This window comes from Erigeron canadensis, chromosome 1 (assembly GCF_010389155.1).
Source record: "Erigeron canadensis isolate Cc75 chromosome 1, C_canadensis_v1, whole genome shotgun sequence".
NCBI classification, from domain to species: Eukaryota; Viridiplantae; Streptophyta; class Magnoliopsida; order Asterales; family Asteraceae; genus Erigeron; species Erigeron canadensis.
This window is the reverse complement of record NC_057761.1, coordinates 59,283,907-59,304,592: the sequence shown is the minus strand read 5'-3', so window position 1 is coordinate 59,304,592 and position 20,686 is coordinate 59,283,907. Positions and strand designations below refer to the sequence as shown.

Here is a 20,686-nt window from a genome sequence, read left to right as displayed (position 1 = left end):
ATCGTAATTTTAAGATATGTTTGTTTTATCCACATTCTTGAAATAACTTATGGATAGTAAAAGAAAACATATATATTAACACGACTCGCATATAGCATTATAGTGTGTATAACTTGTGAATACATAAGCGATTATAAACTAATTAACTATGAAATTTTAAAAGCTAAATTCTAAGCAGATTTACAACTATTACTGTGTACTCCGTATAACTTATGAAAACATAAGCTACGAGTATTAAAAAGACCTTTCTGTTGATAAACGAGACTTGTGAGTTTGAGCTTATGAAACTCCATATGCTTAAGCTTCCATAAGACACATGTAATGATGTAAACATGCGGGATTAAAATTGTGTCGTCTTTGAACTTAAACTCAAACTGGACCAACTTGATAGCAGTTCTAGTCTTATAGCCCCATTTAGGCATTTACAACTGTATTAAAACAAAATCTATGTGATAAAAGTTTTGTATTTTTATTATTTAAATCCTAATATGATCCAAGAATAAACAAACATAAAACGTTTTTAAATATAAAGATTTAAATACTAGTATATAAATATATACGAGTTTGGGGCGAATTTTTGGTTTTTTTTAGGGTACAATTATTTATTTTTTGTCATCCCTATGTTTGGGTGGTCCTTTTACGCATATGTTAGTGTTTATGTACAAGTAAAATATAATATTTTTTAGTTACATATGGATGATGATGTGATATGACGGATCGAAAATTATTATTTTTGGTTGGAAGCAAATTGAGTTAAGTATGTTGGTTCATTATGTTCACGTGTTACTAAAATGACTGGTATGCTCGGACATGTACTTTTGTACCAGTAAACCTAATTACTACTAAATTGCCCAAAATAGTGAAATAGAACTAAATTACCTCATGTGTAAGAATTGAATTTTAGTCTTTATCACAATAGATAATAGTCTCTTTAACAAGCAGGAATGTTGTCATCGGAGATGACCTAAAAGACCTCACAAGGCTCCGTTATCTTCTCATATATGGCTTGTTATTCATTGGACAATAATATTAAGTGTGACTCGTTATTGACTTGTCATTGAAGGACTTGTAAGTGGGATGAGGTACGAATAAATGGTTAACTAGATGTTTAAAAGTGTAAAACTAAATAAAATATGGATAGACTAATAGTGTGCCAATGAAGATGTTTTGAAAAATTAGTAATAATTGTTTAATAGTTGATAAGATTTTTATAAAATGCTCATAAGAATTAGTTATGGATGAATGATGAACAAGGCATGAGTACTTTAAATATGATTAGGTAGTCAAGTAGTAAAAACATGGAGAAAAAAAAAGGTGTCATCGTATTTCTTTAATCGCAATTCAACTTAATACAGAGTGATATAACCGTATATTATTTGTGTTAAACGGAGAGAGAGAGAGAGAGCGTAGGAGGAGGAGGGGGGCATGTTTTCTCTTCTCCATTTCCAAGTCCCTAAACATTCATTATTTTATCTTTTATTTCCTTTCATTCATTTTCAAACACACAGAGAGAAACAAAACACACACACACTCTCTCTCTTACTCGTGAGCTTTAAATCTTTCAAAACCCCATAACCAAGATCTTGGGCCTTTTTGCCAATGCATTAAAAGCACCAAACACACACATCCACACACACACACACACTGTGATCTCACCCCTAATTTCTCTCAAGTAAGTTGCATTCACTAATTTTGATTTTCATAATTATATATATATATATATATGTTATATTGTATTTCTATATATCTTCATTTTGTTATAGTGATAAGATTATATAGTATATTGCTATATACATTTGAAATTTGATATGAAATGTTGAATCTGTAGTTACTTATTTTAAGTTAGGGTTTATTTATTTGGTTGTAAGATTGATTAATTTATTAGGGTTTTATAATATTTCAGGTGGATATATGTTTTTTTGAGGATTTTTTATATCGATAACATATATATGAGAAAATGGAGGTTGAGAAGGCAAGTTCAAAAGGAGGATTTCTTCAGTTGTTTGATTGGAATGTCAAATCTCGAAAGAAACTCTTTTCGAATAAACCAGGTAAGTTAAAGTTAGTGGAATGGTTTGTTGCTTATTTTCTCGTAGGTGTTTTCTATTTTTTAATGATTCTTGTTATTGGTAATGGTTTTTATAGAAAGTTCGATTCAAGGAAAAGAGAATTTACATAATATGGCTTTATCTAGGATGCAACAGGTACGTCTACGTTCTTGTTAGTGAGAAGTGAATGTTGTATTTAGTTATTTAATGGGTTTGGTTTTCTTTTCTTTTTTTTATATATTATGATGATTGTGAATGTGTGTAGATGAAGAAGTTACACGAGAGTATCGATGATGGTCCAAGTCTGACGGGAAGTGATTGGGCATCTTCGTCTATGAGTAACGATGATGCAAGTGGAACCAAAGCACCTGGGGTCGTTGCTAGACTTATGGGATTAGATTCTTTGCCAACTTTAGATGCCACTTCTAATCCCGGGTTTACTTCGTTTACTGACTCTCATTCTTTTAGGCATTCGCATATTACAAACGATTTTGAAGACGAACATGATTCTATGGACTATGGTATGCGAAATAAGCTCGATGGTTTTTCGAGGAACCCAGTACAAGATAGATTGCGGAAGCTGCAAAATCGACCAATTGAGAGATTCCAGTCTGAAGTATTACCTCCTAGATCGGCTAAATCTGTACCTATTACCCACCACAGAATGTTATCTCCTATTAAGAGTCCAGGGTTTATACTGTCCCGAAATGCAGCATATATAATGGAAGAAGCTTCAAGGATAATCGGGCAGAGTCCCCAGTCAAATCTTAATGGAAGTAGGAGTTCTTCAATCCCCCTTAGAATCCGGGATCTAAAAGATAAGATGGAAGCTGCACAGAGATCATCATCATCTGAAGCACAACAACAAAGACCCAAAACGTATAGCCCTGTCAAATCTCAGCAGCCTCGTGACAAGCGTCAATGTCGCTCTGAGATTGTGATTCTAAAGCATGGCGTTGCAGGAAGTTTGAAGAACAAGAATAAATCTATTTCACCTGCTACTCCAGTGAAAATGAATGTTCAAAAAGCAGAGGGAACCACTTCAAGAAACAGTAGGAATGCCATGAATCAGAAAGATGATGGAGTCAAGTCTGTCCAACTGGATAATAGACAAAGAAATACTCCCAAAAAGGTGCCGAATAGATCAACAACAGGAAGGATCTCCTCTCAGGTGCTCACCCACAACAATCAGAAACAAAACTGTGCATCGTATAAGGACCGCACAAATTTGAAACCTAGAGTTCCATACCAACATGACAGGAAAACAACTTCCACAAATGATTCCTGTAGGGATGTCAAGACATCCAAGAAGACTGTTGAAAAATCGGTGGTTGGGGCCAGAAAGGCTCAGTTAGCGACGACATCTGGAACGGGAAAAGAATCATTTTCTACAACAAAGAAATTTTCTGGAAAGAAAAGGCCAACAGAAGGAGATAATATCTTCGATCGGGCTACTACTAATAATGTACTAATCCAGGAAAAAGAAAGATCTGTGAAGTGTAATATAACAATAGATGGATCTTCCAATTGGGAGCCTGTAGACAGGAAAAATGGCATGGATGTTGTCTCTTTTACCTTCACGTCCCCTATCAAGAAACCAGTGTCTGAATCTGAGTCTTCTTCTGGTCAGTCAGGAGCTAAGAGTCGAGGTGTTTGTCTTAAGTTTCAGGATGATGTTGATACAGGGGATTCACAGTTCCCTTCGTTTGGGACACCTGTTATTGACAGTGATGCTTTGAGTGTTCTTTTGGAACAGAAACTAAGGGAACTATCTTCTTTAGTTCAGACGACAGAGTGTGACATTGTCAAAGGAAGTTCTACTCTAAGTTCTGCTTCTGAAATGCCAGGTTCCCTTATGCAGAAGGACAAGAGTGTCATACAACATGATTCGGATGTCTCCTCTTTGATTGAACATACACCGCTTAAAGTCAATATGGAGTGGCAGGTATTGTTCACATCCCCATGATGTATACACGATAATCTCTTGCTCACAGTTTAGTCTACAATATTCAGATTGCAACAATGTTAAAGGTTGTCCTGTTTTGTGAAATCATTTTCTTGTGTGCAAAATACGTTTTACTTTATTCATTGCAGTGGTTTCGTAATTTTGGTTGTTTACTGAGATATTGACATGTATAGGTAATCAATAAGATAGAAGAAAGTTAAAATTTAGGGTTATCAAGTAGTGCGACAGATTTTCAGTTCTCTATAAGAGTCATTGTTTGCCTCAGTACTATGAGTTTTCCTCAAACTTATATGGGCAAGCACGTGCCGTAGACTTCCTTACTATCCCTATTTCATCACTCTAACCAATTATTTGTAGCTCTGAGATTTGGCTTGAGTAAACCTCAGTATCTGCATAACCAGACTAGCTGTTACTATTCTATAGATTTATAGATTGGCTCAACAGGAACAATCTCAAGACTTTCGCTTAGATTGGTCGTGTTATGTTGTTACGTATGAAAATCATGAGTGCCATCCATTTCATAAGGTTAGAGATAGTGCATGCTAGGAGTAACTTACATTCTAGGTCGTTGTTAATATTTTCAACGAGTAAAACATTATAGATCTGGTTGAGTGGTTGAAAGCTGAGATTGAGCCTTTACAATGGCAAAAAGGGCAAACCTTGTTAGTGCTGCTTTAACGAGGAGTCCAAATACACCTTTCACAGAGTATTAGAGAAGCGATATGAGAGAACTTAAATAATTTGGGAGGTGCTTAATATATAAATTCAACTGAGCATAGATCACAGCAACAGACTTTTGGAAGTCAATCACTTAATTCAATGCTAGTAGACTTTTAATATATTTTTGCCGTTCACAAAAAAAACTTGATTCTATGCTAAAAGCAATAATATTCATAGGATACCAAGTTATCAACATTGCATACCTTAGGATACAAGCTTAAAATTAAGGTTTCATGACTTATTTTTTCCAGGCTCGTGAGCTCACATGTACAGTGAAACTTCTATAAATTAATAGTGTTGGGATTGAGATATTTTATTAATTTAGCGAGTTATTAATTTATCGAGTGTTAATTTCCACTAATATCTTAAGTTGGGTCTGGACAAATTATTAATTTTATCTAAGTATTAATTTATAGAGTATTAATTTATAGAGGTTTGACTGTATATGTTTTTTATTAAGAAATTTAATATATCTTCCGTATTTCATTTTGAGTGGATTAAAAATAGAATTGAATTTCGCTTTCATGTGTTCTTCCATGCAGCCCACTTTGTAATGTTCTAGAATTTATTCATCTCTCTTCATCCCAATATGACGTATGGTACAACATGTTGCATAGTATTAGCTGAATACATTTTATGTGAACAATGAAATTTTTATTCAAATCTCATTCTGTTTTTCAGGGTGTTCAAGTGACAGAATGTGAAACCAGCAGTGAAAACTATGAAAGTGGAATGAAACATCAGTACCAGAATCCTTGTACAAGCCCAAGTCTAGAACCCTCTTTATCAGATGATAGTTGTGTCACATCGAACAGCCTAATAACCCTAACCAGTGACGGTAACCATACTTACTTGCCCTGTGTGACATTTTGCTTTTAATGTATATAAAAACATAATAAGATAATAATGACTGTCTCATGCGAGTAGATAGCCAACCAGCAAAATATATCTATATATATAAATTCGTTGTATTAATGCAGCACAAAGACACTAATTTTTATTGGCAATAATGTCATATTGCTATTGTTAACAGTATCCATTTAGAGGTGACGATTTTGACATGCTTATGAGTAAAGGGAATCTGGTTATCTTTTGCCTCTAGAAGGTCAAGATGGCAAAATTTATATAGTTACTATTTTTTATTGGCAATAATGTCATATTGCTATTGTTAACAGTATCCATTTAGAGGTGACAATTTTGACCTGCTTATGAGTAAAGGGTTAAATTTGGTTATCTTTTGCCTCTAGCAGGTCAAAATGGCAAAATTTATATAGCTACCATAATCGAAAACAGATTGAATAGGTTGCAAATTGCATAAAAGTTTCCATGTTAGTTATTTATAGAGAAAGCTAGAAATGACCTAAGGTGTTTGCCGACATGACCCATTACCCAAGCTATGTGTCCCACCTATCTTGTCACCTGTCTTGTGTATTTTGTTGAAGTTGGGTAATTAACAATATCTTAATATTGTGGATGCTTTTGTTTTAGGGAACAAACAATATATGTCCGCAAGAAACATGGAACTTTTTGCAGAAGAGATAGAACTGCAAGATTCTGCCACCTCTTTTCCCAGCACCATATTTAATTTCACATCCATGGCAAGATGGTCATCACAATGGCAGTTGGAGTACATCAGAGAAGTGCTTAACTATGCCGTAGATGATTTTGCTTTTAGCCAAACCCAAAAGGTCATAAATGTTAATTTATTTGATCAACTTGAGAGTCAAAATAAATACATGGGCCCATTCATGAAACTACAAAGGAAGGCTTTATTTGATTGCGTGAGCCTGTGTTTGGAAGCTAGATATGAACGTGCCTTCAGTGGAAGCTACGAAGAATGGGCAAAATGGTCGATGATGTTCAAAAAAAAGAATTTATTGGCAGCTGAAATAGAGATGGAGATACGTAGTTGGACAAACATGGAAGATTTGGATGTAGATGAGGTTGTGGAAAAGGATATGAGTAGCGGGAATGGGAAATGGTTGGATTTTAAAGTTGAAGCTTTAGAAGAAGGCGTTGTGATTGAAACCGATATCTTGACATTATTGATGGATGAAATAGTAGCTGATTTTTTATCTTGTTAAAAATGTGTTGCATTTTATTTAGTTCCTGATTTCTTAACTAAACTATGATAAAACAATAGTTTGGCTCATTAACAATGTGTTTAGATGGTTACTTTGTTCTCGATGTCCCAAGACATTATGATCTTTACTTCTTGTGAATTGTACCTATTGAATGATTTGAGGGATATCTTCGGTTTCTTAGTACAAGTTCCTCTGCATTTAGTGCACAATGATCATGCTGTAATGACAAAGGTTTGAAAAAATGGTAGATGGGTTTATGCACGTTGGGTGATATCTATAATTTACTAGAATGACATGAATCTCTGTCTTCGTATATACGGTTATATTTCACACACCACAAGATCATTTGTTTGTCAGCATCCATTATTGTATATTTGTTTTACCAGGTTTGTGAAATATAGTGGAGTAGTTGTATTTGATTTCATAATCCATTAATGAGAAGCAGGCAACCGGGTGGTACTTGTTCATCAAGGTTATTTTTTAATGGCCGGATCTCCAAATGTTGGGTTTTTTCAACTCTTTTTGCATAGAGCAATAGTTAAGGACTTAAGGGTATAACAGTAGGAGTGTAGGACTAGTTAATCTTCTATCAACTTAATGACAGCTAAAAAGTACTCCGATACTTTCAGTTTATGAATTATAAGATAAATAGACGGGACCACCATTTTCACGCTTATCTTTTGCATTGAGGACTCTTGACCATATAACCATTATTAATTACCTGAGATATTGTAAGATTTGCTAACTCAACATCAAGTTAAATAGAACTAAACAATGGGGTTGGTGGCCCATTGAAGACCTTAGGATGATCCACCTAGGAGTCTTCTTTCCCACATTTATGGGGTGAACTAATACTTAATAGGGATTTTTCGAGAGACATGAGTTGTATCCTATACATGCATGTAATTTAGGAATAGGAATAGGATACCGTTCTTAAAAAAAAAAAAGTTAAACAGAACTAACACTTTGTAATTGGCATGAAAGTAAAGAGCATGTAACAATTGAGACCAATGCATCTTGCTCATACAGCTGGTGTAGCCCATCAGAATTATTTGAGCATGTAACAATTGAGACCAATGATCTTGTTCATCAAGTGAGTTAGGACTTCTTTATGTTTATGGCTTTTTAAACCTTCAGTACAAGATGTTATGCATCAATATAAACATCCCAATAAAAGTGATAAACAAAAAGTGGACAGGGCCTCTCTGATAAGATTGTGTTCTCTTCTGTTAGTCAATCATCTGCAGAAAGTTTGGGAGCCTTAGTGCCAGTAGCATTGGATAATATAGTTGTGCATAGAGCAATAAACACAATTTCCTGCTGTGTGTTATTTCTTCACATTATAACCAGCTCACCAGCTCCCACACCTACCTCGCATTTTAGGAACTCTGAAAAGGGGGCTGGTTGTAGTTATCTAACCTGCCTAATTGCCTATGTGAATCCAAAGTGGCAAATCTCATTTGTTGCATCCCGGGGAGTGTCGAGCTTTTGTCTCTGATGCGCGCGGCCTAACTAGTATTCCCATGAACGATTTTTTGACTGGAGGCCATTCCAAAGTTTTGCTCAGGAAGGTTTCAACCCTTGTCTCTTCTGAGACTTTAAGGTCTCCTACCACTAGCTACCTTGGAGATGATCAACTTTATGCATCATTATGAGCATGATATACTATCAGCCAAAAAATCACATTCCATGAGTTACAACGTTTCAATATACAACGTGATTTGAATGGTAAGAATTTTAATATTATTTTCCATTTACATAACAATCAACACAAATGAAAGTTTAAAAATATCCTGCTGTGAATATTAACTCTCCATTCTCCAAATTCTACCCCTGGTAGTCACACATTCATGAAAGTCAACCAGATGCATCGGTTCCTTTTACTAGTATTATATGAACATGTATGATTTGAGACACTCTAATTATGGCATTATTTGTTCTAGCTGACAGACTGACACGAGCAGATAGAGAACAGTATGCAATGCATTAATTATGCCACTGCTACTAATCAAGAGTGTTGCTTTTATCCAGGCAAGTTGTTCGGCCATAATCAAATAATGAAAAAATTAACTACTTAATCAAAGTTACCCGAAATCAGCTCTCTAAAACATAATTCTTCTAAACCAACCATCTCTTGTTTTCACATCCTATCAAAAACCAATTTAAGCAATGTACAAAAGGCGATAAACCAACTATTATGATCTTTTCATCTACACAGTATGAGAATGCATAGCTTGTTTTAACAGAGGAGAAAGATGAAAACTCACACATCATGGGGAAGTTTTCCATTTCTTGAACCTGTTGACAAGCGAGTCGATAGTCTTTTGTATCCTCGAGCTTTCCATTTGTGAAACAACTACTGATGTTTGCTGTAAACTTTTAATCCCTCGACCCAGACTCGCAATTGAAGGTGCTGAAGGAATCGATTCAACTACGCATTCAATACCATCACCATAAACAAGCAGGCTTGAGCAAGTAGCCACACTGCATCCAAATGTAGCCCATGGAAGAACCCCAATTGGCCTAACCCGGCGACGTTTCCACATTATTTCATAGAAAGCTCCTCTCATTGCTGAAAGACTTGTTTTCTCAGCAGATGCAATGACACTATGAACAATAGCTCTTATCTTCTCTGCAGATGCGGCTGCTTTCAAGGAAGATGCAGAATGTACTCCAGAATTGAACATACCCGGTGCTACGACTTTTGCTGGACCAAGAATCTTGGTAAGTGATATAGAAACGAGTTTTTGGGTTTGTGTCATCATCAGTTTCAAAGATACAGGAACTTTGAAGGTAACAACTTTCATAAAAGTTGATGCTGGAACAGCTTTTGAAAGAGAGGAAACTCCTAATACTGCTGTTGCTCCCGCCCCCACTGCCACCACTGGTTTATCTGTCAACCTTCGTTTTTTGTCACGGTGATTGGTAGTTATACCATCTTTTGTCGACTCAGCAACCATTTCTTCAACTATATCCTTCATATTCGGAGGAACTACAGTGTTCCAGTGTTTCCTTATACCGGCTAAAGTACTAGCATCTAACACTGCAACTATTGACTTAAAGTTATTTGTTTGACTACGAAGTACATTTGCAAGAAGAGCATGTGATTTCTCTTCGTTAGGCAGATCAGAGAATTCTACAGTAGATGATTGACGGTTTCCTGTTTTGCTAATAGGCATCCGACCAGCACTATTAAGAACAATCCTTAACCCCTCAACCGCTATTCGAAATGCATATACTTCTGAGAGTATATGAGTATCAATGTTGTCTCCCTTGCTAACATCATGAAACATCTTTTGTGCGTTAGCTAAAGCCCTTCCCATGGATGGTATTTCATGAAATATGACATACAGATCTTCAAGCAAAGGATAAATAGCACGAGCATACTGTGGGACCTCATAATCCTCTTTTGGTTCAACATTCACTGGACCCGTATTCACATTAGAACTTACTTGAACCATATAAGAGCGTAAAGATTTCAACATCTGAGCACGCATATAATCATCTGAAATAAGATATCTACTTGCCCCTGACGGAACATTAGAGCTCACGTTTTGTGGCAGTAAATTATTAGGCTGTACACTAAAACCTTGAAAACCGTTACCTAATTCAACCTCACTCGAGGGACTACCCTTACTTTCTATATTCACATTAGACGATTCAAGCAACAAAAACGAAGAACCAACTTCTTCGGCTGCCTTTTTTGCAGACAAAAAATGCCCATTAAAACCAACACCAAAAATCTCTTTCAAAACCAAACTCCCAGCCACATCCTCATACTTATCTTTACAAATCTTATGCAAAAAACATCTCTTAAGTACACCAAACGAAGAAGTGGGAACCGTACAATCAACACCACCATTATCACCCAACGCTAAACCATCGCCAAAGTTAAACTCAAACTCATTCACCTGACCCACAACGGCATCCGGCCTAACACATCTAATAAGACGTTCGGCATCAACTGCCGATCTCTCAGACAAATTCTGGGCACATAGTATATAAATAACAGCCTGTGATTCGGGTTCCTTAATCGCAAAAACAAACCGTTTGGTCTCATCGGGTAAATCCAAACCCTTAACTAAAGAATCAGAAACTTTCAAATCATCATATCGAATTCTCGAAAAAGGCCATACACTTTGAACATAATGTAATATTGCTGTAGTAGCATGAGTATCCATTCTTATCATTTACTTAAAACACTACATACCCTTTAATTTATTAACCTAAATCTTCATCTTTCTTTGGGAAAAAAAAAATTACAAAAAAACCCTAATCACTGGAGTATTATTTAATCAATTATTACTGTATAATAGCAAAAAGTGAATGTATTAATATTTATATTTATAAATATATAATTAATGAAAGAAATTGAATACCTGGGTATTGATTCGGAAAATGAGAGGTAGGGTTTATGTTTATGATTTATGATTATTAAAAAAAGATTAAATCCTTTTTAATTTGGTTTTAATTAATAAAGAGATATGTTTTGATAAACTAACGCAAACCCTTTTTCGGATGGTTTCGGAATTTTAAGTCATTAATAAAGTTTTATTTTTTCTTGGTTTACTTTTGTTTATGCTTTACGGATTTGGTGTTTTTGAGTTAACTTTACCAATTTAGGAAAGAAAATAAAATAAAATAAAAATAAAGTAATTAATTTTGAATTTTTGCGTTTTTTTTAAGGTTGTATTAATTTGACAAGATCTATTTATGTCAAATAAAATTTGTATTAGGAAAGGCTTTTGCATTTGGATAACTACTAAATTTTAAGGATAATAATAAGGAAAATGCTAATTACAGTTCTAAGGGCTGTATTTAACGTGCATAAAAAAACTTGTACCTTCTATATTAAAAGTTTGCCCCTGATTTTCATGATAAATGTACAAACAATTGATGCACCTTAAACACAGCCCTAAGAGCTGTATTTAGCAAACCCCAATAAATCAACTTAATTTGTATGCCTAATAATCAACCTAAATATAAAATGATGACATGTGAAAATATCATGAGGCAAAATTAAAAAAAAAAAAAGAATTAGTGGAATCCACATGTCAAATTCTTAAGGCTTTAAGCAAATTTTTAAATATATGAGTTAGGTTGATTAATTATTTTCCAATTTTAATGTATTTATATTGTGAAGTAATATTAATACGATTGAATTTGATAGATTTTAGTATATTTAAACCTAAACATATTTCATATAATGTATTAAAAAAATTTCGTCTATCTTTCACGAGTTGGCTAAAGTACATAACTGAAATTTCACTTTATAACATAATGTATATTTATATAATGAACACTAGTAATTTAAGGCTAATAATAGTGAAGGGTTATAAGGACCCCCTTTTATCCTTAAAACACGTCATATGTAGTTTCTTAAACTGTTTTATATACATTACTTTTACATTAATTAGCACGATACCCGTGTAATACAAAAATAGTCGTGGCGGCGACGATGTGGTGATAGGCGACTGTTATAATTGTTGAAGATAGTGTAATTAAAAAGTGAGGATATTTTAGACATTTTCTAACTTTCAACATTAGAGTATTTTCTTTAATAGATAATATAAATATAGAAGTATAACTGTATAGATAAACACACAACTTGTCACTACCCGTTACCTCAATCACTGGTATTTTTGATTTCTTTACCACATTTATTAACTTTAAGTACAAAAAAGTAATGCCTATATATGATAAATATATCGATTATTGTGGCACAAATGATACCATCACAACATTCAAAAGGACTAACTACCATGTTTTATATCGATTAGTAGTTTACTTTCATGATAAATGATATTTTCTTAGTTAAAGAAAAGAAAAATTAGAATGAGGTGAATTAAAATTTCACCATTAGTATCTAAACGTTACCATTCATTAGCCTTGAAAAGAAAGAAAGAAAAAATAATAATAAAATAAAGGGAAAATTATTTATGATAATCATTTTTGTTGGATAATGTTGCTCTCCCAGACCCATTTAAATCAATTTTTACACACGTTAAAAAGCCCCTATGATTTTTATGGTTTTTGAGAGCAACATCATCTAACCAACATGTTATCCGGTAAAAATAAAAGCCTTCATGTTTGAATTGAAAACCCTAACCCAAAATCAAAATGTCAGACAACATACCACCGATCGAAATCCAAGCAGAAATCATAAAAAAGGTTCCAGATGTGAGATCATTGCTTCGATTTCGATCCGTTTTGAAACCATGGAAGTCAATCATCGACAGTCCCGAGTTTATCGCTGATTACCACACTCGTCATCCTAATCATCGTCTGCTTGTAAGGTATGCTGATAACGGATATTCTAATGATCTAAAATATGTATCTATCGCTGACGATGATGATAATAATATTTGTTTCCCTCAATACAAGTTTCCCCTTACTATTCCCGAATCCGTTAGACTAGTCCGTAGCTCTCATGGCTTGTTCTGCTTTTACGATATCGATTGTAATTAAAGCCGAAACAGTGTAGGCTTGAACACGGCTGTTGTTTGGAATCCTTCAACAAGGAAATCACTAGAGATTGCTGTTCCCAATATATGAGGCGGACCGTACGACTCTGTAATTGGTTTTGGGGTTTGTCCCCACACTCTTCGCTTTAAGCTTGTCAAGGTTACATATATCTGTGATCGTAACTTTGATCTCGAGAATATGAGTTACATTCCTTACCAAGTTGAGGTTTTTACAGGTGGGGATTGGAGAAACCCGTTACGGATGAACAATTTACCTCGTACATCAATTGAATTTGAGCCGATGGAGCGGGTCCATCCGGAACAAGTAGAAATAGATGGAGTTATTATATTGGCTTGCTTATGATAGGAATCCTGTCGATGATACAGGTAGTGGACGTGATTACCGTGAGCTCATTATGTCATTTGATCTGACTAGTGAAGAATTTACAGAAATATACCTCCCTGGTGATAAAGATTACTATTATGGTGTGTTTATATCTAAGCTAAAGGAGTCGCTTGTTGTGCTTGACTCCAATGTGGTAGATGAGAAACTAGTTTGCGATGTTTGGAAGATGGAGCATGGTATTTCAAAAACGTTTACAAAGCTATACACCATTAGCATGCCGGAGCCATCCATAGAATTAGATAGGGTATTTGGGTTTAGGAACAGCGGTGAGCCTATTGTTGCAGGGTATATTGATTCTGAAGGTTGTTTTGAACTTGATTCTGAAGAGCGTTCTCAACAAATTGCAATTTTTGTCTATGAACCCGATTAAAAAATTCTTAATAATATTGGAATTTCTGGAAAACGAGTTTCATTCTTTGCGAGTTATGTGGAAACTTTACTTTTGGTTGATCATTGAGATGTGTGGAGCTAAGAACAAGTGAGTTTTGGAGCATGAAAGCAAGGATTGGAGATTTAAGTGAAATGATAGTGTAGGTTGATTGAAGACTTTAAAGCATTGGACATGAAGACTTTTTGAGCAGATAAGTGATGTATGAAGATAAAGATTGATGCTAGTGCTGACAGTGGTATGATCCAACTTTTGTTATCATTAATACCAATTTTATTGTATGAATATTGTGTGGCAACTTTTTGTGGAAAGTCAAGCAAAGAATGTCAGATTCGTCTAGTTACTTTTGCCTGACATTCTAAATTACCTAATATTTGCAAGTCAAGATGATTTGCAGTTTCAAGTACAACCTCATAAAAGCAAGTAAACCATTTAAAAGCACTATAAATGCCATTCAAATTTTCTTCAATATTTCAAGCTTTTGTTTTGTTTTTAGTATATTTTTTCTTTTTTTGAAACTTAGGAAATCAAGAATGTGTCTTGAGTGTCAGTCACATCCAATCGCAGTTAGTATTTCTATTTTTAACAAGTGAAGCTTAACTTTATTATAACTTAAACCACTTAATTGGGAGGTAATTATATCAGTTCCACCAAAAGTTCAGGCCACGGAGAAGGAAACCCTCGATCCTACAAGGTGGATTTTACTTGTATTAAACTATAAATTTTGGCCGAACCCTGAGAAATAATCAAAACATATAATTCAATAGAAAGGTCCTTCATAATTAAAAAGACTCGCTTTAATTATAGGAACTGAGTTGGCAATTTTGAAAGAGTTACCTATCGTTCACTTAATGGTTACCTCTAATTAGCCAAAAGCTTGAAAATTGAATTGGCGTTGAGGTGTGATAGTTATTGAGATCAGATTTGATATAATAAGGTGTAACCAACCCATTATGTATATACTCTTATATCTAATTGACCCATAACATGCCTGCTTTTTTTCAACTCCTGCTGGGGATGTGATTACAGTAACAATGGTGACGTTGACAGAATAAGAACATGTATACTACTTAGGACAGTCTTTTAAGGATTGTAACCATATAAATCATTGAACATCTGCACCTTCTCGTTCCCCCCTGCGGCAATATGTAGGAATTTGTCCCATTTAGTTGAAACTACCAAGCTAATGGGATTAAGTTTAAGAAAAAAAAGAGCTTTAGTTATTTAATAAATTTATTGACTGTTGATGCTTATGAGTTATGACTGCCAGGAACTGACTCTAACTCTGTTTCCCCATTTTATTCTTCTTTAAGTCATGTATGAGGCAAAAGGTACAGGTTAAGTTTGAAAGGGTAATTTGCAAGGATAAACTTCTTCACATGGCTGTTGCAGTTAATAGAAAACTAGCATACGGATTATAAACAAAGCTGCAGATGCAAAGGTTGTCAAGATCTTAGCAACTGTTACAAACGATGAATAACTTTTCAAGATTATAGTACCTCCCTGCTGAAGCCAAGTATTACCGATGGGCAAATCCTGCACATTTTGTTATGAATGGTTATTCGGGCTATATCCCCGACATCTTGAATAAGTAAACTACAAAATTCAACTAAAAAGGAAAATGGTACAAGTTGGTTAAACGGGCCAAAAAAGTTGCCTAAAGTACTTTTTTCAATGCATACAACCTTCTGGTAATAGTTTACGCCTTACGAAGGAGTATTTTATGGTATAATTATATGAATAATTGTGGAAAATAGAAAACACCTTTCGACCAATTTACAAAAATAACAGTGACCTTTAAAAGTTTTGCTTTTCAGCTAATCAAGTATGTGGTTTCATACGTGTTAACAAGCTTGGGCATGACAAAACACCCCTCTTGACTCATGATATGTGTTATATTACAGCTATTATTTAATAGATACCCACTTATTTAATAGATACCGCACATATATCAAGTGAAAGGTATGCACTTCATACTGCATACTACAAGTACACAACATAAGGGAGGACACACGTATGGATTCACTTCCGTCGATAACACATAAAAAGTGAATTACATTCACTTTCATATTTAATTATTCACCTCACATCAGTAACATGTTACTTCACTATACTTGAGCTTTCTTTCTCTCATACATACAACACACAAGAAGAAATTAATAAAGTACCTTCATGTCAAATGACAAGTATACTCTTCACATACATATTCACTTCACAGCAAAACAAGTGAACGATTTACATTCAAATATCACACGCCTCACATCAGAAACTTGAAAGTAAACTAGATTCACCTCACTGTGTCTTTACATAACACAAGTGAGCCACGCTTGCTTGCTTACTTACTTACTCATCCTCCTGGAGAACATGGGAAACATATCTATCCCACTCTAGCACAATCATCGCCGCCTTAGGCTCGTTAAGAGCTTGTTAGGTTTGCACTGTATATTCAGGAGATGCGATGGTTGTTGCGGTCAAACCCGTATTGTCACTGAGCCCGTCATTTTAGGTTCAAAGATTAGCAATGAACTTTCATTTATTGCCGGAAATAGTCACTTTGACACGTGTATCTGTTGACATGGACATTTTTTGATGACCTAAGTTACTCTAACGGAAAGTTTAGATTATGTTGTTTTAATCAAGTCCATGTTATAAGCCTCTCACTTAATACCTAACTACCTAACAAGGGGAAAAACTTAATACGATAAATTTTAGGTATAATCTTGCTCCCTTATATTTGACCTGGGTCTACCTAATTTATAGCTGGGCTATTAACCCATGATAAACCTGGGCCGCGTGTAGACACACGGTCCACCACTTAAATTTAATTGAGCTAAGCCAATAAAAGGATCGATATGTATGTGAATAAACTTGAGATCTGTCCGTTAAGTTAAAAAACCCTAAATTAAATACCCTCAAACGAATACAAAATCCCTAACATCAAAAATCATAATGTCGACGGGGGTTCACTTAGCATTTGATGTACAGGCGGAAATCTTGAAAAGGGTTAATGAACTGAGATCATTGATTCGATTCAGATCAATCTCAAAAGCATGGAAGTCTCTTATCGACAGCCCAAAGTTCATTGCTGATCATCACGACACTGATCAAAGACAACGTCATCTTCTCATACATCACGGGGATTATAAATCTGAACAAAAATATGTTTCAGTTGTGGATAACGATAGTTTTCCCCAAGACCAGTATTGCCTTACTCCCCCACCTGCTCTTTCCGGACTATATCTTATTAGATCCTTTCTTGGTTCTTCTCACGGATTTGTTGTGTTATTAACTTATTATGGACAAGAATATGATGATGACGACGATGGTGATGTTAACAATGACTGTGGTGATGCTGATGATGACGAAGATGGTGATGGTGACGATGACAATAACGACGATGATGATTGGACTATGGTGGTCATTCTTTGGAATCCTTCAATTAGAAGATCGATCAGTTCGTATTGTTATGCCTAAGGTTTTACATTCACAAAAGCGCGTTGCTCATGGAATCCTTCATTGGTTTGATTCTTAATTAGCTCCTACACATAAACGCTATGATGGCCATATTCTATGACATAAAGATCAAACTGCAACTATATTACATTTTGGTTTTTATGTAATGGTGTCAAGTGTACCTCAATCTCCTTTTATAAATTTTATTTTTCTTTTGCAAACATTCTCCATTTAAACTTGTCGTGATTGTTTTAAACCAGGGTTTTAATTTTTACCCTTGGTCTAATGTGTAAAGTGTATACTAGAAGTGTGTCCGTGCAACGCGGCGGTAGTGGTCAGTGGTGGAGGTGACGACGATGGGTGACGCTGGTGACGGTGGCATCGTTAGGTTAAAGATGCGTTATTAATGTGAAATTAATTGATTTAATGAAATAGGTTAGTTATTTTAAGTATTGAGAGATGTACCTTGTAAAAAATTTCAATAAGTGTAATATAAATATTTTAGGAATATTTTAGTCTAGTTAAGTATATATGTAATATATAGAAGATGTAAAAAAAGGAGGACGATATAGTCTTATTAAGTTCTTAATTGCTTAAAATGAATGGTCTAGCTTACATTATAAGGTATTACGGATATAGATTTAGATATATATATTTAAAAAATAAAAATTTATTTATCTCAAAACTCTTACAATTTTAACCATTTTATTCACAAGGACCTAACAACTTTATACCATTTTAACCAATTTATTTACAATGTTCAAATGACATTTAAAGTGGTTAGATGAATGCGAATAAAATGGTTTAAATGGTATTGTATTTGTAAAGTTTTGAAGTAAATAAAAGTATAAAAAAAAATAGAGTGTATATACATAGAGAGAGAATGTCTGGTTAAGGTAAAAGAATTATTAAGGTAAAACAAGTACACTACTTTGATAAAGATCACATTTACACCAACCTAAAATTTATTTTCCAACCACTCTATATCTATATTTCACCGACCCAACATTAATTTTTCAACCACTCTGTATTTATTTTTCAACAGCTTAACAATTAATTCTTCAAAATATTCATTTTTTACCAACATAACATTTATTTACAACCACTCAATATTTATTTTTTAACAACCCAATGATTAATTCTTCACCAACATTTATTTTCTAACAACTAAACTTTTTATTTATTTATATGTATACATTACATAAATTTATCCTAACAATTTTCAACTTCTCAAACATGAACAACCAATCTTTTAACTCATTTTGTTCAGCTGATTCATCATCACAATCTTCAAACAACTCAACCGTCACCTCTCATATTTCCGTTTTTGGATTAACTTACAAGATGTTAAGACAATCTCAACATTAACTACCACCGAATCAATTTTTGGGTTGTTATCAACCTCAACTTCCAAACCAAAAATACTAATATTATCAACAACAAGAGTCTTTTCATCAAATCAATATTAGAGCATGATTCATTTATTATTATATATTATAGTTGGATCTTTCATGAGAGGATCAACAACATCTTGTAAATCCTCATTGCACCTTGAAAGATGAGCAACGTTCGACTAAATGATAAATTACATTGACCGCAGCAATCATACATTTGATAATGATCTTGGAGATACATTATAACCCAAAGCCACAATACTTTTATGCCATCATTCGAGCATCGATCTGAAATTGAAATATCTGCTAGATTAGCATGGTGATTCACCCAGTGCTAAGTATTCCATTATTCCTTGATGAGCTCACTAGTAATAGGGATGCTCTCCGCAATGGTTATGAATCGAGGTAAACATCTTTTGCCAAGTAAATAATTTCTAAACAGTCTAATCTCGTTTAAGTATAGGAATCAAAACCTTCCTCGATATCCAACATCATTTTGAGTAAAACGGAAAGAACTCTTTTATCCAACATTGTCATAGTCTTAATCTTATTAGGTGCATTTTCTACCAGGTTGCTCATAAGATGAATGGTCGAGTGCCTTTTTGCCTCTTCAAGCCATTCGGTTACTGTTCGAGATAGGATTTAAACACTAACCATGGTTAGTGTTTAAATCTTTACTGGAACAAGATGACTTGTTTAAAAAGGTAAAAAGGCATTAAACCGTTAACCTTATCATCAATCGAGTAGTAAATGCACCTAATTAGATTAAGATTATGACAACATTTAGTAAAAGATTTCTTTTTGTTTTGCTGAATATGATGTTTGATAGTAAGTAGGATTTTGATTTCTATACTGAAACGAGATTAGACTGGTTAAACTATTACTCACTTGGAAGAAGGTGTTTCATTCAGTCGTTGCGGAGAGCACCCGTATTACTTCTCATGTATAAAGGAATACCCGAATGCTCAACACTGGGAGGGTCGCCATGCTACTTTAGGTAATCTTGCAGTTATTTCAATTTCAGATGGATGATCGAATGATAACATAAAACTATTGTAGCCTAGGGTTACAATATCTCTCCAAGATCCTCACCCACATGTCGGATTGGTTGTCTTTAATGTAATCTATCGATTTAATTAGTTGAACTTTGCTCATCTTTCAAGGTGCACTTAGAATTTACAAGATAATTTTGGTCTTCTCATGAAAGACCCAACTCATTCACCAGGTTATCTCATTACTACAATTGGTTTCATTAAAGATTATGAAATCCGTCGCTTATTTGTAGCTTAATTGATTAGGTGTAATAAAAGTTCATCTAAATCCAATATTATAATTTGTTGATGAGTACAGAGGACTTTAACTAACAAAACTCATCTTTTGTGTTTCCAAAATTATTCCTTTATCTCATTTTACTATATATGTACCATCTAATAAAACTATTGAACACATGGTTTTGTTTTACATCATTATTTTAAGTTTGATTGCTTTTTAACTTAAATAATATTTCAGTTATATTGAAAATAATATAATACTACATTTATATATTCCCAGTTACATACAAAAGAAGGTTTATACTATGTGATTAAATTAAACTTGATTAACTACATTACCTTATAAACGTCATGTATAACTTAGGTGTTTTAAATTTTGACGAATCTATTAAATTTATCACGAAAATTTTACCACGAAAATTTCATTCTTTTTACTTTTTATCACGAAAATTTTATTCTCTTTACTTTTTATCAAATAAATTTACTAAAGTT

The 20,686-nt window shown here is 34.1% G+C and overlaps 3 protein-coding genes across 6 annotated transcripts; 2 read left to right on the top strand and 1 right to left on the bottom strand.

The window, feature by feature from the left end:
- The first annotated feature begins 1,386 nt into the window (after window positions 1-1,386).
- Window positions 1,387-6,909, top strand: LOC122584834. Its single transcript, XM_043756898.1, has 6 exons — window positions 1,387-1,672; window positions 1,904-2,051; window positions 2,146-2,204; window positions 2,314-3,993; window positions 5,416-5,572; window positions 6,223-6,909. Exons 2-6 carry the CDS (start codon window positions 1,958-1,960, stop codon window positions 6,816-6,818), a joined length of 2,586 nt encoding a protein of 861 aa, XP_043612833.1. The 5' UTR covers window positions 1,387-1,672; window positions 1,904-1,957; the 3' UTR covers window positions 6,819-6,909.
- A 792-nt stretch (window positions 6,910-7,701) lies between these two features.
- LOC122602678 lies at window positions 7,702-11,215 on the bottom strand. 2 transcript variants are annotated; one of them, XR_006324430.1, is made up of 2 exons: window positions 8,907-11,214; window positions 7,702-8,483 (listed from the first exon to the last, which is right to left on the bottom strand). XR_006324430.1 is itself a non-coding variant. In XM_043775968.1 (2 exons), the coding sequence occupies exon 1, from the start codon at window positions 11,006-11,008 to the stop codon at window positions 9,089-9,091; it is 1,920 nt and encodes a 639-aa protein (XP_043631903.1). In that variant the 5' UTR covers window positions 11,009-11,215; the 3' UTR covers window positions 7,702-8,483; window positions 9,086-9,088. The 2 variants fall into 2 exon arrangements, 1 of the variants encoding a protein (XP_043631903.1); XM_043775968.1 differs by having other exon boundaries at window positions 9,086-11,215.
- A 1,684-nt stretch (window positions 11,216-12,899) lies between these two features.
- LOC122584863 lies at window positions 12,900-14,545 on the top strand. 3 transcript variants are annotated; one of them, XM_043756938.1, is made up of 2 exons: window positions 12,900-13,114; window positions 13,519-14,545. In XM_043756938.1, exon 2 carries the CDS (start codon window positions 13,618-13,620, stop codon window positions 14,056-14,058), a length of 441 nt encoding a protein of 146 aa, XP_043612873.1. In that variant the 5' UTR covers window positions 12,900-13,114; window positions 13,519-13,617; the 3' UTR covers window positions 14,059-14,545. The 3 variants fall into 3 exon arrangements, with proteins under 3 accessions (XP_043612873.1, XP_043612871.1, XP_043612872.1); XM_043756936.1 differs by having other exon boundaries at window positions 13,303-14,545; XM_043756937.1 differs by having other exon boundaries at window positions 12,900-13,442.
- Window positions 14,546-20,686: the final 6,141 nt, after the last annotated feature.